General features: G+C 35.5%; 1 protein-coding gene across 2 annotated transcripts; it reads right to left on the reverse strand.

Annotated features, from left to right (window-relative positions):
* Positions 1-329: 329 nt before the first annotated feature.
* LOC127853347 (uncharacterized) lies at positions 330-16,463 on the reverse strand. 2 transcript variants are annotated; one of them, XM_052387804.1, is made up of 2 exons: positions 16,300-16,463; positions 330-1,731 (listed from the first exon to the last, which is right to left on the reverse strand). In XM_052387804.1, exon 2 carries the CDS (start codon positions 1,715-1,717, stop codon positions 944-946), a length of 774 nt encoding a protein of 257 aa, XP_052243764.1. In that variant the 5' UTR covers positions 1,718-1,731; positions 16,300-16,463; the 3' UTR covers positions 330-943. The 2 variants fall into 2 exon arrangements, with proteins under 2 accessions (XP_052243764.1, XP_052243762.1); XM_052387802.1 differs by lacking the exon at positions 16,300-16,463 and adding an exon at positions 12,191-12,318.
* Between the last annotated feature and the right edge of the window lie 1,939 nt (positions 16,464-18,402).

Here is an 18,402-nt window from a genome sequence, read left to right on the forward strand (position 1 = left end):
GGTCAATACTGTATAATTTATGGTTATGCACAAATACTAAATTTATGGTTATGCACAAATACTAGCGTGTTTTAATACGATTTATTATCGGTCCCTCAAACTCGGTTTTCGATCTCATTGGTATTGCTGCCCAGAAAGCGATATACAAAGTGAAACAACATAATTATTTGTGAATAGGTGCTAAATGTGCAGTTTTTCAAAAAGATGCTCCACTAACTGCAAGATTTACAAGATATATTTGTAGAAAGTTCAAACAAAATACACAAAACATTGTATCTATGTCCACCAGTTTTAGGATGCTCGCTTTCCTTGAAGGCACACACAGCGGATCATACTATCATATTTATTCAAATTTTAAGTACATGTTACATTGTATACTGTATTAGTGGTTATTAAGTATAATGTATATGTTTGTTGGATAAAATAAACGATTTGTTAAAAAATACATAAAGCTCACTGTATTTTGATGTATGCCCTTAGGACCAAAGTACAAAAATCGATGTGTTATTGGCAAATTCTGACTGGACAACTGACAATATTTAAATAGCGATGTGAACAGTTTTTAACAAAATAATGTTCGATGCATTTTAACTTGCAATACAGAGGAATGTTTCACTAAATTTTTAATTCTCATGTAAATCATTTAAATGGTTTGACAGGAAAATGTCAAACAAGTTTGATTCCGCAGTTAATATATTTTTGTTTTTCAATGTATTTACATCGTACGCTGTCAAACAATTGTCATATGATTGACATTACTTTCTGTTTTAGCCATGTCTAGCACCATTTTAATTTTTACATTGAAATACCCTATATTCCTACGACATCATATTATTCATTTCAATCGCCGTTTTAACTCTGGTGGGAATATTTCAGGTTAGCTAACAGCAACGCCTAAGTATAAAGCTAAAGTTAATTATTCAAACTACACACGTTTTCTTCCCTAACTCGAGTTTTCATTTTCGTCTGTTTCTACGGCGTCTTTCAGTGCTATCTGGCTCAGTTTGACGTGCTGCTCTATTCCGAACCGACATTTACATCTCCCTTGGGATACGTAGTAAATTCCAGTCTTATCGACCCTGAAGCCTTGGTCGGAACGGAATATGTGTCTTACGTCACCAGTTATTGTGGTGATAGGCGTGTTGTCCTTTTTGCTCCGCAGAGTCACGTGGATTTTCCCCTCAAATTTAGTTTCGCATTTGAAGTGACTTGTGTACTCGTCCTCTTTCAGCACTAGGTCAGCCTTAGTTTTGTATTTTGGCGGAACAGTTATCTGATTATCCACTGACCAGACGAGTTGTTCCTCGAACGACTCCTCGTCGGCTTTTTTCACGGACATTTCACCTTTGAACCCAGCGTTCGCCTGTATGACCGGATTCGGCGGGCACAGCTTAATTTCTAGGTTAAATCCAATCGTGTAGCACTTTTCCATCATTATGTTGCACGTTGATTTCGTCGTTCGCTCCGTCTTCAACGTGTACACCTGCTCCTGATCGGTGTCGTTCGTGAAATGCGCGGTAAAGAGCACGTGCGTCTTCGGAGTGGACTGCTTCACCTGATCGTAATACTCGGTGTTTCCGTGGTGAATGCGCACGTGTTTCCAGTTGATATCAGTGGACACGATGTCGTCCGCATCTTTGCGCTGGCTCTTGTCGAGCGGGAAGTCGTTGACCCATACTCGAACCAGCTCCTCCAGATCTAGAAGCTCCTGCGACATACCGTGGTAGGTCCCTGAAATCAGACGGCAACATTTGTAATCGCTAATATTCGCACTCTGAGAAAACGGTTAATGCATGTGCGTAAAGTGACGTCCCAGATTAGCCTGTGTAGTCCGAACAGGCTTATCAGGAACGACGCTTTCCGCCTCGACTGTATATGCGTCAAGAACATTCATCCTTTAAACGAAAAATTCAATAAAATAAAAGCGGAAAGTGTCGTCCCGATTAGCCTATGCACAAGCTAATCTGAGACAACAATGAACGCACATGCATTAAACTCCATTTTCACAAAGCGATGCTCAATCGTACACACGTTCGATAAGTGTTCCAGAACTAGGCGTTCGTTGTGACTTTATGCATTTGACATAAAAAAGACCAGCACTTACAGCGGTTTTTCATCGAGCCCGTCAAATATGTTTAATTCATTCTGATACCTCAAGTTTCTCAAGCGCATTGTTATCATTTTTTTGTTTGTTTTTCTTCCGTTGGCAAAAGAGAGTTTAAAGGTGTGATACTGATTTCATTTAACAACTAAATCCATGTTCATACATGATGGTTGAAACGTTATTATATTTTAGGCCTTCAAAAATCAAATTGTGTTTCATCGCGCAAATTGTTTAACTATTATTATGGCTAATTTTACAACCACTCTTTGTACGAGTTAGAACTTGCCATCTTCTTAAGTCATGAATTACTGTTTTGAGGTGTGTTAAAATCGGTTCAGACTGTTAAACTAAACTACATGTAAACCCCTTTAAAATCACATCACAACATATCACGAGTAAAGTATTCTTTCAAAATAAACAATGCATGTCGCATCGTTTTACCAGTAAAACTCGATATCTCTTAGCCCTTCATAGGTTTACAACTTGCGGTTTTTAATATTGATCAACGTATTTATAAGGTTCAAATCAAAATTTAGTTGATTTCAATTTTGTCTGAATGACTATGATATTTTTATTACTGTTTTTGCATTATCCTCATGGCAGCGAAATTCTACTAGAGGCAATCCTGACTAAAAACAAACTGATTGCATGTATGTTTTACTTTAGATTTAAGAGAACACGCATTTACATGACAATTGAATATACTTCTTATCAATAAAAAACAAAAAAACATAAACTGATTATTTTTGTACCTCTTCGAAACATCCCTATTCCGGGAAAAAGTTGGTATTAACCAATTAGTAGACCATATTCAAGCTGCGTTGCAACGCAGAAATCTGCATACGTCATGCATATTTATGTCAATAAAAACGATCCAATTTTAATACATCACAGTTCGCGTTAAAACAAGTGCAAACCAATCACCCTGTTACAGTACAGAAGACGCATTATGAACTTTTAATCGCTGTATGATTGACGGTTGTGCGACGAGTAAAAACGTGAGCATATGCATTTTCGGCGTTTGATGCGTATTGAAAATAATAATAATATAATAATAATAATACATGATAATAATAATAAGATAATAATAATAGTAACAGTTAAAGTAATAATGATAATAATAATTATAAATAATAATAATAATAATAATAATAATAATAATCAGGAAAAGAAGAAGAATTATTATAATTATTATTATTATTATTATTATTATTATTATTACAATTTATTGAATCCCATTAAAGTAAATATTATGATTTATAACAGCAATAATACAGTTTTCATTATTTGAATTTTATTTTGTTAGCTAAACTTATACACATTTTTCTGTCAAATATTGAATACAAATACAGAACTATGTCTTACCCTGTCCTTAGTATACAATGCATTTCGATATTGCACAAGACGGTAACTCGAAAGCGTTGCCAAGGAAATGCAACTGAGGAAAATGAAACGCATTCAGGTTCAGCAGTTTGTTTATGATACATGTATTGTTCTGTATAAAAGCATGTAAACCATCATTTTAAAAATGCAACATATTTAAATGATATTAAATCAACAGTTCAGCATCCTTTGACTGAATTTACTAAATATTATATTGTGAACATCAGCAATTTCTGATTGTATCAATAAATTGTGTCTTGTTCTGTGAAAATTGAGCAAAATTCATGTGCGTAAAGTGTCGTCCCAGATTAGCCTGTGCAGTCCGCACAGGCTAATCAGGGACGACACTTTCCGCTTAAACTAGATTTTCTGTAAAAAGGGACTTTCTTTAAATGAAAAATACCATTAAAGCGGAAAGTGTCGTCCCGTACGATGTGCGGACTGGACAGGCTAATCTGGGACGACACTTTACGCACATGCATTTTGCCCAATTTTCACAGAACAAGACACAATTGCATCCACGTTGATTGCATCAATATTTCGTACCAATCTTCAATGCTGACCACACAGTGAAAGTGACTTTTTCATTAACCATATTAGGGTCCATTCGTATTGCATTTGTTCGGGACACCCAGTATTCTATGTAAAACTAACAATACTGCATTACTACTTTTAACACAAAAACATTGTCTAAAATCGTTTGTACAAAACACTGAATATTTAAATATTAAGATCGATAAAGGAATACTTAAGAACTAAAATGGATTTCACACAAGCGTATCAATATCCCATTCATGAAACCTATTCGTTTTATTTAAGCATCGTCGTGTTACATATCAATAGAACGGGACGAGTCTTTTTTTGATGATTTACCTCGACGTTGCTTTGTTCAAATCGAAATTGGATACTAGTTGACTTTTCATACATATGTATCGATCGCATAAAAATTCTTTCTTTCTTTTGAAATTTACAGCGCTTAAGAAACTATCCGGTTTGCTTAATCAATATCGGAAACAGATACATTTTAATTGGTAGAAAGTAATTTTTCATTTGATCAAAGACACAATATAAATAAAATAATTATAAAGTAATCGTAAATATTTTTAATTTTGAGAAAGAAATATCGGAGATAAGTAAGATCATCACGTTGGTATTACATTTTTGTACTTATAAAAATCACATTTGTTTAAGGTTTATGATTAGCATTATAAACATCTCGAACATATAAAAAATACACGATTATGACGCGTGTGCAAACATTAATTTCTACCATACACAATGTTTCTAAGCACATTGTGAGACACTGCTTAAAAACCAATCGCACTCAGTTAACTTGCTCTCACCTAAGTACAGTGTGAGGCATGGGTTCCAGTAAAGCATCACTCTCACTTAACTCGCTCTCGCATAAGCACAGTGTGAGACATGGCTTCCAGTAAAACATCACTCTCACTTAACTTGCTCTCACCTAAGCACAGTGTGAGACATGGCTTTTAGTAAAACATCGCACTCACTTAACTCGCTCTCGCCTAAGCACAGTGTGAGACATGGCTTCCAGTAAAACATCACTCTCACTTAACTCGCTCTCGCCTAAGCACAGTGTGAGACATGGCTTCCAGTAAAACATCACTCTCACTTAACTCGCTCTCGCCTAAGCACAGTGTGAGACATGGCTTCTAGTAAAACATCACTCTCACTTAACTCGCTCTCGCCTAAGCACAGTGTGAGACATGGCTTCCAGTAAAACATCACTCTCACTTAACTCGCTCTCGCCTAAGCACAGTGTGAGACATGGCTTCCAGTAAAACATCACTCTCACTTAACTCGCTCTCGCCTAAGCACAGTTTGAGGCATGGCTTCCAGTAAAACATCACTCTCACTTAACTCGCTCTCGCCTAAGCACAGTGTGAGACATGGCTTCCAGTAAAACATCACTCTCACTTAACTCGCTCTCGCCTAAGCACAGTGTGAGACATGGCTTCCAGTAAAATATCACTCTCACTTAACTCGCTCTCGCCTAAGCACAGTTTGAGGCATGGCTTCCAGTAAAACATCACTCTCACTTAACTTGCTCTCGCCTAAGCACAGTGTGAGACATGGCTTCCAGTAAAACATCACTCTCACTTAACTCGCTCTCGCCTAAGCACAGTGTGAGACATGGCTTCCAGTAAAACATCACTCTCACTTAACTCGCTCTCGCCTAAGCACAGTGTGAGACATGGCTTCCAGTAAAACATCACTCTCACTTAACTTGCTCTCGCCTAAGCACAGTGTGAGACATGGCTTCCAGTAAAACATCACTCTCACTTAACTTGCTCTCGCCTAAGCACAGTGTGAGACATGGCTTCCAGTAAAACATCACTCTCACTTAACTCGCTCTCGCCTAAACACAGTGTGAGACATGGCTTCCAGTAAAACATCGCACGCAGTTAACTTGCTCTCGATCACAATAGAGTCAACTATATGTCATAAGATTTGTTTCCTAAGCGGTAAGATATTAGTTTTTTTTAAATCATATTTGATATGTTATTTAATTACTTTTACTTATACATGTGTTCTAAGGAATATTATTTTTACACAAATAAAATGCTGGCCGTACATTTTTTTGTGGAGATCAGTTTCAATATTATAAAGAAAGCGCGTGGTCAATGAATACTACTGATTTATCAAACAACATATACTGCTAGTATTATAATCATATCCAAGTTAACAGAAAGTAAGTCACATTTACGCTTGTTGTTATGTATTATTTTTATTACCCAAACGCAGCCGCTCAAACGACTGAACGAATATCGTATTAAGAAACTGTCTCCGTCGCAAGGGAAAGCGGCATACTGTTTTGTTTATTCGGTCCAATCATCTATGCAATGTTTACTTTGAGAATTGCCTTTTCTTGGATGTCAATAAAATATTTAACCCATGTCTTCACTGATTACAGGCATACAACCGGATTTCCCCTAAACACGTATATACTGTGTTCGTCTGACTACAAACTATACGAAAAAAAACGTGTGTCTGGAAAAGATATTAAATATTCTAGTTATCTTTTCAAATAGTTTCATGTGTTATCTTTAGCGGAAAGGTTTACACCTGTGCGCGCTTGACTTAAGGTACCTGAATTGAAGGGGTGAGCACTGAGCGTTTCACAATCAAAACGAAAATAACAGTTGAACCGCGCTGTATGAAAACCACACTTATACTCATGTGCGTAAAGTGTCGTCCCATACTAGCCTGTGCAGCCCGCACTTTTATTAAAACACACAGGCACTTAGGTTATTTTCGCACCAATGTCCTTTTCATTTATGCAGTCCGAACTTGTCCGACGAATTGTACGGTTTGGTGAATTGTAAAGTTATCATTTTGTTTGTATCAACGACTAGAGTAGTAAATGTGTTTTTTTTCAAACTAACTCCTTTACATCTTTAACGGTAACGCGTACGTGTATTGTGCAATAGTATTGGTACGATCAAATAACATTATTTGTGTTCGATAATTAACTCATGATGCGGCGTCTCGTCAGGGTCTGCGCTGTTTGCTTAAAGGAATTTCTGTAAGAAATATTCTAAATTTATAAATAAATATCCTCCAATTACATTGAGTCGAGCGGTTAAGGAAACAGCTAAAATATTTCTGAATTAATTCAAACAATGCCGCAATAAACGATGTACCTTTAAAGATTTATTTTATTCCCGTTCAACCAATGTCAAAATTGTTTATTTGCAGCCTGTTTAACCACGCAAAGACGATAGTTCCATACACACCCGCAAATGACATACACTACGCGCGTTGTTTACCTTGAGTCGAGAGGTCACATCCGAAAAGCGAGAGTACTCGATTGCAATAGGCAGGAGGTCAACAAAACTTTGAAAATTCTATTAACTGAACAAATTTAGAGAAAATGAAAGATTAATTTAACTTTTTTCATATCTTCTATTTACCATTTAAAAAGTTTCTGTTTTATCTGTCGATCTTCTTTTGAGCAACATTGACACGAAAATGTGCTCAAGAGTTGAAAAAGAAATAACGCTCGCAATTTGTTTAAATAAAATTTTGGCAAATATATGTTACTATTAAAAGATTTGATAAAATTATCATCCAATCGGGACAGTGCTTACCCACTGAACGTGTGTATATTGTCATGTAACCTATTTTCGCGATGTACGTTCACAGATTGTTCCATGCAACATTTTCTGGGAATCGTGAAAAAAAATCATTTAAATAAATCAAATACATGAATTTGTTGGGTTTAAACTAGGGCAGTGGTCTGCAATTTGTGTGCAAGTTTAATGAAGAGTACCGAATTTGGATTATTTTAGTTGAAGTAAGATTTTTAAATACAATTAATCTGGTTTTTCTCCTTATATTAGTCGTGTCTAAAATTATTTTCAAGCGTAGTAATATAAGTAAAACAAAATACTCGGAGCGCATGCGTGTGACATCATCACGAGAGCCGCATTCTTAATGTAAACAAAGTGATCGAAATTAGGTTATGCTCGAAATAAGGGAATCGTACCGTATTCTAGAGATCCCTAATTTTGGAAATAAATTGATCAAATTTAGAAGGGTAGGAGAGTCCACTAGGCATTAATTGGTTAAATGTCGAGAACAAACCTCCTATCGATGAGATAACTCAAAACGGAAACCACTGACATACAGACAGCTTCATCTCAAACCCCATCTTTCAGCACCGTAAATAAACGAGCTCCAAAACCACTAAATTGCTAGAAATCAAGAAGATCCATTTGGTAGATAAGGACTCATCACCGACCCGAGGAGAAAGATATCAAAGATATACTTAGCACGTGCACTGCACGTGATGACTGATAAGCCCTGCACTTCGCCTGTGTCGTTAATATACAGGTAAGCTTTAATACTTTGAAACTTTACACTTAGACTCGATTCACGATTTTTTTTAGCGGTGTAGCTGGCTTCACTTTGTTGTTCTCGAAGAAATGAAAAATACGATCATATCAATTTAGTTATTAGACACAAAAATAAAAAAATGGACCGTGCTCTGTGAAAAGGGGGTTTAATGCATGTGTGTAAAGTGTCGTGCCAGATTAGCCTGTGCAATCTGCACAGCCTAATCAAGACGACACTTTCCGCTTTTATGGTAGTTTTCGTTTACAGAACGTCTCTTCTCAGCAAAGATCTAGTTAAGGCGGAAAGTGTCGTCCCTGATTAGCCACTGCGTCTGCACAGGCTAATCTGGGACGACACTTTACGCTCATGCATTAAACCCACTTTTTACAAAGCACAGCTCATATATATATATATATATATATATATATATATATATATATATATATATATATCACAGACTGTGGTGATAATCATGATGCGTTCGTATATGCAAATTTACAAGTACAGCACATAATTACAACATGGCCCATACATTTGAAATATTAATGTTTATTAAATTATAATAATTAATCATGTCTCGATTTATAATAAAACTGGGTGTTCATTCATTTGTTTGATTATTTCTGTAGTTTCGTTATTTAGGAAGCGTAGTTTGAAGTGAATCTTTTCTACAGCGCAAAAAAACATAACATGTTTAGAGATGTTTTCCAAAGAATAAGAAACGGCAAGAGAATGTCTCATCTCTTGTCTGAATAAAGCCTGTAACAACCAATAAACAGTCAATGTTCCTAAGTGCGATCCATAAGAAGTACTTTGAAAATGACAATGCAGTAAACCTTTATTACTGAATAATGGAGGTTTTATTTCGCCTTAGCATTTGCAATAAGATCTGACAAATTACATGCGTCCATGAGGACATGCATGTACACCATGTGAAACACATGAACAAGGGCTACATGTTTCTATAGTAGAATACGTTTGCATTTAGAAACGCATGTTCCACTCAGTTGTTACTAATTTTATTTTCTAAGTTTTTATTCAGATCGACGCGACGAGTTTAATTTCGTATTGATGATCATCAAATCTGTATTATCGCATCTGTCAAAGTGTTATGTTCAATACGAGAGCATATTAAAAACCATTAAACAGTTATTTCTGTTATTTTATTGTATCATGAAATTCCAGCTACGATTTGTACATATTTTGTGTTTCCTTTAAAGGGACTGTCAACCACGACGACGAAGAAAAGAAAAGTTGTAAAATACCGTATTTTTTACAATTATAAGTTTATATTGATTAAAATATCACGACTTGGTATATTACATTACTTGAAAAAAGCTCATATTTTCAGTATATTCGGTAATAAAATTTCGCGATGTGAAATCGAAAGTACATCGCGAAAATAGGTGACATGACGATATACACACTATAAATAACGCAAGTAGATTGATCATTTTATATACAAAATATATACAGTTCACTACGCATGCACAATTTGCATTCCTAGGTTTACCACGTGACGATGATGATCAATCTACTGGCGTTATTTATAGTTGACTGGTATAATTACCTGGTAGACATACCCAGTAAATTTATTACCGAATATACTGAAAATATGAAAACTTAACAACTTTTTCCAAGTAATGTAATATACCAATCTTGATATTTTAATCAATATAAACTAATAATTGTAAAAAAAAGGTATTTTACAACTTTTCTTTTCATCGTCGTCGTGGTTGACAGTCCCTTTGAGTACTAACTGATTACATTATACTTATTTGTTTCTATGATATTTAGTAAACATGCATTACAGTTATTTGCACTCTTCATTAATGAAGTGAAAATACGCACATGGAACAATAAAAAAGACCAATTATATATGTGCTCCGCAAACATCAGACAGCATCTGAAAGTCTCTCAACACATACATATATTGTTCACACCTTAAATTTCATTAACGCCGTTCATTCCACGAAATACATACATTTTATTTGATATTACGAATATTCTTTGCAAAATGTTCGACTGAACTCAATTAATTCTTCTCGGTCGAGACTCATACAATTAAGATAATACGCTTGTTAATAGAGCCACATTCAGTTACGTGCTTTATGTGACGCACACCAACATCAGTGAGCGGAGACATTTTCCCGTGCTAATTGTTTATGCGCGACACATTTGCACGTTTAATAATTCATGGACAATTGACATGGGTCCCTGGAGTGATTAGTAATGAATGTCAGGTCCAATATGGATCAAAAGGCGTCGTATAATGCGCATAAATGTCATGGCAACGAGGGACAAAGCCGTCTAATGAGATACAATCTGCTAAATAGACTTTATATTAATCGCGATATATGAATGCAAGTCACCATATAGAACTACGTTTTTATTCAGGTTACTAGACAAAACATAATAGGGTAGCTAGGTACTTGGTACGTCATGTGAACATTCTAAGATAAGTGAATAATCGAAACATATAGATCCGTAAACATGAATATTATTCAAACTGTCCCAATTTACTTTAACTGGCAAAGATTCCAAAAGCGTTAATAGAAATTATTAAGATTCAGAATTGTTAGGAGCTGAAGGTATGCAGTGACGCACACGCTCGCCACCGGCTATTTGTATACACCGAAAGAAGCGTTTGCAACACTTTACCGGTAGAACATTTACATTTGAGGCTCGCTCTGTGAAAAGGGGGGGGGGGGGTTATCATGTGCGTTAAATGTCGTCCCAGATTAGCCTGCGCAGTCCGCACAGGCCAAACACGGGACAGCACTTTCCGCCTACACTGCATTTTTGTTAGAATATACTTTCTTTAAACAAAAATATCATAAAAGCGGAAAATGTCATCCCTGATTACCCTGTGAAGGCTTCACAGGCTAATCTAGGGACGTCACTTTACGCACATGCATTAAATCCCCTTTTCACAGAGAACGGCCCATTTACATTTGAGACGCGCCATGCCATATACGCAAGCGTAGCGCATGGCCAGCATAAAATAATTATGCATAAGCTAAGTCTGGTCAGGAGCTTCTCCGGTCCGCTTATCAACAAATGAGACCACGAACAATTGCGCTACTTTCATGTACACATGGTTGCTCTTGACAAGACTGTGCGGATGCGCAGGCTTGTCTTGAACTATGCTGGCTACATATGGCATAGAACCAATGTTCACACGTCGTGGCGCAGTTAATCCATTCACATTCAAAAACATGCGCACATTTAATATAAACAAAACTGCTTTTAAACTGCTACTTGATGAGACTAAAAATTAAAAACGCTACATTCAGACATTCGCATCGATACATTTTTGTTCTTGGACTTGGTACACTAATAGCAAATATAGCATCGCGCAACGGATATACCATAAAGTCGAGCTGCATTATATGCCTAGAATAAACTTAGCGTACTATAAAATACGATATGGTGTTAGGCATTTTATTTCCCCAAATACCGCTTTTACTTTTTATACTACATGTATACTTTTTTGCTTTCACCAGTAACGTACAATTAAATAGCATTACATATGTTTTAAAGGTAAACATCGCAAATAAGTTTAAAGGAAAGTTTCTCGTAAAATAATATATAGAAATAATGTCATGACATGAATATAAAGTAATCCTAGCATTAGAGAAAACAATAAGTAATTGAATGTGTTATACGGAAGATAGCTAGCATCGCGAACTAGACCATTAAACGGAGTATTTTGACCTAAATATTTGCAATTGACATTTTAATATAGCGAAATCAAAATTAAAATTATTGGAAGTTGATCAATCTGAGATTGTTTAAACAAACCATTACACGAGATACGAAACAAAATTATTCCAGACTTACTTGATTTTGTCGACATTGACGGCTTGACTTTTGCTGACCACGATTATATCTCACATAAGTTATCTTACATATAAGGAAAAATGTAAACAGGAAATTAAACATTAAAGCGATAGTGTCGTTTTCGTATTAAATGCTGGTTATTGAGTAAAAATGAAATATGATTTAAGATTATTAAACATTTGTTCTGCTCATATAAATTCATCCAGCGTTTGACCTGGCCTTCACTGGGTATTTAAGCGAATGTATGTTGTATTTTCAACAATTTTGTTGGTTATTGCTAATTATGTTTATATGGTGTTTTTTTTTGCTGAAGCAACCTTTTTTGTTTCATGATTTTTACTTTCAACATTTATAAAATATCCTGTACTCACACGTACAACGAATAAACGAACCTCTTTAAAAAAATTTTTTTTTCAAAACTTTAATGAGATTCCTACGCAAAACGACATAGTAACAAATAATAACAAAGTCATTAAAAACTTCGACCAGAGTCGAATTGGCCTGTTGTATACTCGAGATGCTTGCATAAATGCTGGTTTGTTTTCATTTTATCAAACAATGCCCGAATAAGAAATCAGTCAGGGCCAGGGATTGAACTCACGATCCTCATGATGGAAGTCATGTGCTATACTGTTTGTTCGGAGGCGCACTTTATGTTGATCTAGATAACGTGTGTTTTAATCCTTTCCCACTCAGAGTCAAAGTGGAAATGGCTATGTGCAAACAGCATAAAACATGAAAAGCCTGCGAGTATCTCGCAGTCTGTTCAGGTTCTATGCTGTTTGCTGCTCATCAGTATCTAAGGTTTGGAGATGAAGCCTTCAAAACTTGAATCAAGTAAGAAAGGTCTTAAATTTAATACAACTTTCTAAGGGACTACACGTGCATGAAAATACGTATCTAAGTGGTAAAGGGTTATAAATGGTGTTGAGTCTTGAGCCGCTGATTGGTTTTAGCCGGCATAGTTGTTTTTGCTCTGTGGTTGATAAAGATCATCTATCTTTCGATTTAGTCTACCTGGCAGCTTTAAAACAGCGTGAACGGTTGACATGCCTGTTGTAGATAGCCGCACCGGCTACGTAAGAATTCAACGACCGCTTGATTATCAAAATGTAAATTTCACAGGAAAGTAATCAGTATGACCTCAATTGAATGCTAATTTAGATACATTCCATTCCCACAATGGAACACGTTCGGTATTCTTTGGTGCACCAAATAGACGTAAAATGGTCAATGTAGTTAAGAAAATGTAAATTTGTCATACCATTTAACGCATAATAATATATTCACAATAGATACTCGGCTATCGACTATAAATACTTACGATACTTTGCATATTGTGTATATGTAACGGAAGTATCCGATTTCAGTTATTTATATTAATCATCATAGCAACTTATTATGCAAATTTATACATACATTTAATATAATCTTAACTATACACAAACGTTAACGGTGGCCTATACTATATAACATGAAAATGCTTATGACTGTTTAGGCATTGTTTTAACCAGCATGCTATATAGTATACACTTAGGTTACGCGTAATATTGTGTGACGTATTTATATTACCCACGTCATGCGAAAATAGGCATTATGCCATATAGACCAGCATAGCTTGAGACCAGCCTGCGCATTCGCGGTAAAGAGCAACGTTGACCGCTATAAAAAAAAAATACGCAAGGTTTCGTGGCCTCATTAGCGGACAGTGTAGCTTTTGACCAGCCTGTGCGAATGGCTAGTCTGGAGCTACGCTGGCCGCATAAACCGTAAGACCCATTTCCGCACGACGAGAGTCATTTAGAAAAAATCATATTTAAATAATTTTGAGGTTGAGTCTTAAAGAAGAAAGAATCACAATATTTGATAGCGGAAACCGGAAAACATGTAATATAAGATCGCACATATTTTGACTTGAATTAAATTCTTGTAAACAAAATTAAACTTGACGCCCTACTTGCTTGTTTTCTATTATATCGATGTATGTAATTATTTGTTTAAATTAGTCATCAGCCACATGCTGCATTATGCGAAGGCCCATGGTATGTCAAAGAACATCTGAATTATTCACCTTTTTGCTCAACTTAAGCGAAGAATATTGAAGAATATTGAATACTATCTACTATATCCAGCTATTTATTGTTTACTGAATCTGAAACGTAATGGTCTTTTGCTGTAAGCTGAAACCATATTACACATAGAAAACTCTAGATGTCCGATATAATGACCACTAACCACACTCATGTGCGCCGAAGTCAGGCGAACCCGGGCCGAATAGGAGAGGCAAGTGTATAAACCACTTCGCTAAGTAGGACGGCCTATAAGTGTAATATATGCAATCGGGCGCAGTCTAATTAAGATATCCGCTAAAGTGAGTAGAACGAGCTTTATAATCTCTAATTATCAGGGTGACCATCAAGATCATTGATGTTCGGATAGCAATTTTCGGATAGCATTGACACATGCGTCATGGGTTAGCGGCCACTTGCTTTGCACGATCCATACGAGAACCGCAAATTCATTCGAGAAATCAGCTTTATTATTAAGACAAAAACTTACACACGTTCAGCAGTTAACATTCAGGAACGGAAATTTAATTTAAGTGTATACAAGAATTTAGAAACCTAAAACCCGCAAAATTGCAGAGCAAATCATACTACCGGTATTCATATTGTTAACTTGTAATCCATTCCATCTCAGTCGCAAAATTAAACAACTTATCTGAAATATGAACTATATCTTCATGCATAGAAATACGAACTATGTAAACATGTATACAAATGTACGAACTATAACATGTGCAAAATGACTTTACATGGAATAGGCAGCAAACTCACATAGATTGTTGTTTATGTACAGTTATCACTGATTATTTTATTTTCTGTTGTTCGCAATCCATCTTTATTACAATAAAGCAAAAGTTAATATATGGTACATACTTACTAAATAGATCTTGGTAATTGTAATGATAGTTTCGTATCTCGTATGGATATTCATAAACAATCAATAGAAAACAATCACACATTTGTTGCTGGTACTATCGCTTAAAAATGTTGTAAACAAACACGGAGAATCAAAAGCGTTGTATATATCAGTAAAAAAAATATTTGTGTGACATTAAGAAACATGTTTCTAAGATCTTGTGTGCTAATGACTTATATGTGTATACGTCTATGATGGATAATGTGATTATTAGTGCTTCGAATGACATATTCATTAAATACACTTGTATGCGATGCTTTAATGATACACTCCGAACAAACCCGTGTGAGTGAGCGTTCATTTCCGATGCATCAAGTGCCTCTTTAAGACAACTCGGAGTTGTTTCGTTTTTGTTATATTGCTCGTTTTAGCAACAATTTTCCGCTTAAACTATAACAACATTTTGTTTGCAATTCTATACATCCTTGTGTAAAATCTAAATGGGGATATAGGTTTCTTATGATTTAAAATTTTGCATTGAAAATAATGAAGATTTTATATTGTTTCACACACGAACGCTGTTAAGAAATCTGTAACAATGGATTTTCGTGTTGAACTACCATTTTTAATCCAAAAGTACAATATATTTCTGTGGTTCATTTCATTTGCTTGAAAGTCGCTCATTCGAACAAGCAGTTTTATAACAGTCAACCATTTTGGATAAATTAACCGCTAAGATAAAGCAATAATACACCTAGGTTTTCAATCTCTTCAAACTTTCAAATTTCATATCAAATTTAGTGTCTACCCATCGATTATCTACCTATAAAAGGTACGTAAACGTCTATCGATCACAGAGTTTGAGTATTTACCTAGTTAAGTTTGCGGCATTAACAAAACTAACATAGACCGTCTTAAAGTAAACCCACACCAAATATAAAGAAATGTACATGTCTTGATATAAAACTGACTTAATATTGTTTTTCATTTATCGTGAAGAAATATGTCTAAATGTATATTTTATTGTTTTTAAATTTTGATAAAAGGAAGTAGAGCACATGCCGAATATATTTAGACACCTGTAATTGTACAATTTTTATTTAAGAAACTCACACAGATTACAAGCAAAAACTACGATAAAAAATGTCTGTGACGTAATCCATGAAAACGTTCTAATAAATACTCACTTATTAAATTCCAACAAAAGTGTATGTGATGCTACTATCCAATCGTGATCGACAATCTTATAATCCTCTTAATACACTGTGGTAAAGTCAAGTAGTGCACTAGTCTCTTCACGCCTCGTTTTCAATATCGGACATGCGCACAGCACGGGAAAATAATGCGATATGCGCGCGCGTTAACGAAAGCTATTTCATCAGGATTATTTCCAGTATGGACGTCGCCTATAGAACTATTTTATTTCCTGGTTCATAAAGGTAGTGCAAGACGTTTCCGAATGAATCGCTGGGCCTTTAACCTATTTCTGCCTAGCGTCTAGGATAAAGGCCTTGGCAAACAGCGTAGACCCAGATGAGACGCCGCATGATGCGGAGTCTCATCAGGGTCTGCGCTGTTTGCTTAAAGGATTTTTTTGTAAGATATATTCTAAATATAGAAATAAATATACTAGACATCCTTAATTTTGGAAATAAATTGATCCAATTTAGAAGGATGGGAGCGTCCACTAGGCTTAAATGGGTTAAGGATGCGATGAGTAGCTCACAGTACATCACTATATTTTTTTAGAAAGGCCCATTTCAAGTTGGTAGTTAGTAAGGTGTTACGAGGACGCAAACCTGAGACGACACATGGACTTGAAGTGAATTAAATAGAATTTTAAAACTTTGAATTCGAAAACTAAAGAAGTATTAAACTATAAACTATGCATGAGAGGTATGGAATATACAACCTTACGCGAGGAACATTTTTTTTTCGTAATAGTGAAGAACAGTATGTTAAAGGTAGTATACACGTTTTGCTATATACATTGTATATGTATTTTCCTCCAGTAAATAATATTGAATTCTTCCATTGTTAATGTACATTAACAATTGAGGAATACAGTATTATTTATTAAAGGAAAACAAATATTTATGAATGATGACTATCGATGGGATATATAGACGTATACATGTAAGAACAATATAAGATCGTGGCAAATCAGGAACGACAACTAAATTGTGGCGTAAAACGTTGGGCACGGGTTGTTTACTCCCCTGTCGAAAAAGATCACTTTTTAAAACTTATGGTTTCTTAGATTCCATGCAGCGCACTGACGATTATTATAAGCATGCGTGATTGAAAGGCGAGTTTAATGTATACTCAAAACAGGGAATTGAAGTACATGTGTTTAAAAGTAAATTTTATACAATTATCATTACAATAAGAGCTGAACGAGTCAGGCATGTAACGAAATTAACATATTGCATCGAATTTTCCATTTTGGAAAAGCATAACGAGGGAATTCAAATCAATTTGTTTTCCTTTTGGATGAATGAGTCCAAATCTTTCTTCCGGCATGGGCTATCCGAATACGATCTGTTGTAAACATCATAAAGTGTGGATTAAAAAATATGACGCATTTTCACATATCAGCGGAGTCGAAACAACTTTTACAACAAGGAATTAGATATTGTTATGAAACTATGATTGTGACAGATTAAGTGAAACGTTATTTAATACACTTTTTTTACAGTATGTAAACAGTATCGGTCCGACTTTAAATGGACTTATAAATTTATACCAACACCTACAGTCAATGCATGTGCACATTTGTGTCTTGTTCTGAGAAAACTGGGCATAATGCATGTGCGTAAAGTGTCCTCCCAGGTTACCCTATGCAGTCCGCAGGGACGACACTTTCCGCTTTAATTGTATTTTTCGTTTAAAGGAAGTTCCTTTTTACCGAAAATCTAGTTTAAGCGGAAAGTGTCGTCCCTGATTAGCCTGTGCGGACTGCACAGGCTAATCTGGGACTACACTTGACGCACATGTATTATGCATAGTTTTCGCAGAACGCGACTCATTTATTAATCCAGATTGTTTGATTTTATGTCGGTCCGGGTGCCATGTACAAATACTAAATTATGTAAACGATGCTCTTAATGAGCCGCGTTCTGAGAAAACTGGGCTTTTATGGTATTTTAAGTTTGAAGGAAGTCCCTGCCTACCGAAAATCACTCAATAATGTTTCAGGGCGACTTAAGGAAATAAAAAAATATATGGTATTATCGTATACATCATTACGAAGATATTATTAAAACGCAACGAAAGTTACCGAGCGCGTT

Source organism: Dreissena polymorpha, chromosome 12 (assembly GCF_020536995.1).
Source record: "Dreissena polymorpha isolate Duluth1 chromosome 12, UMN_Dpol_1.0, whole genome shotgun sequence".
In the NCBI taxonomy this organism is placed as follows: domain Eukaryota; kingdom Metazoa; phylum Mollusca; class Bivalvia; order Myida; family Dreissenidae; genus Dreissena; species Dreissena polymorpha.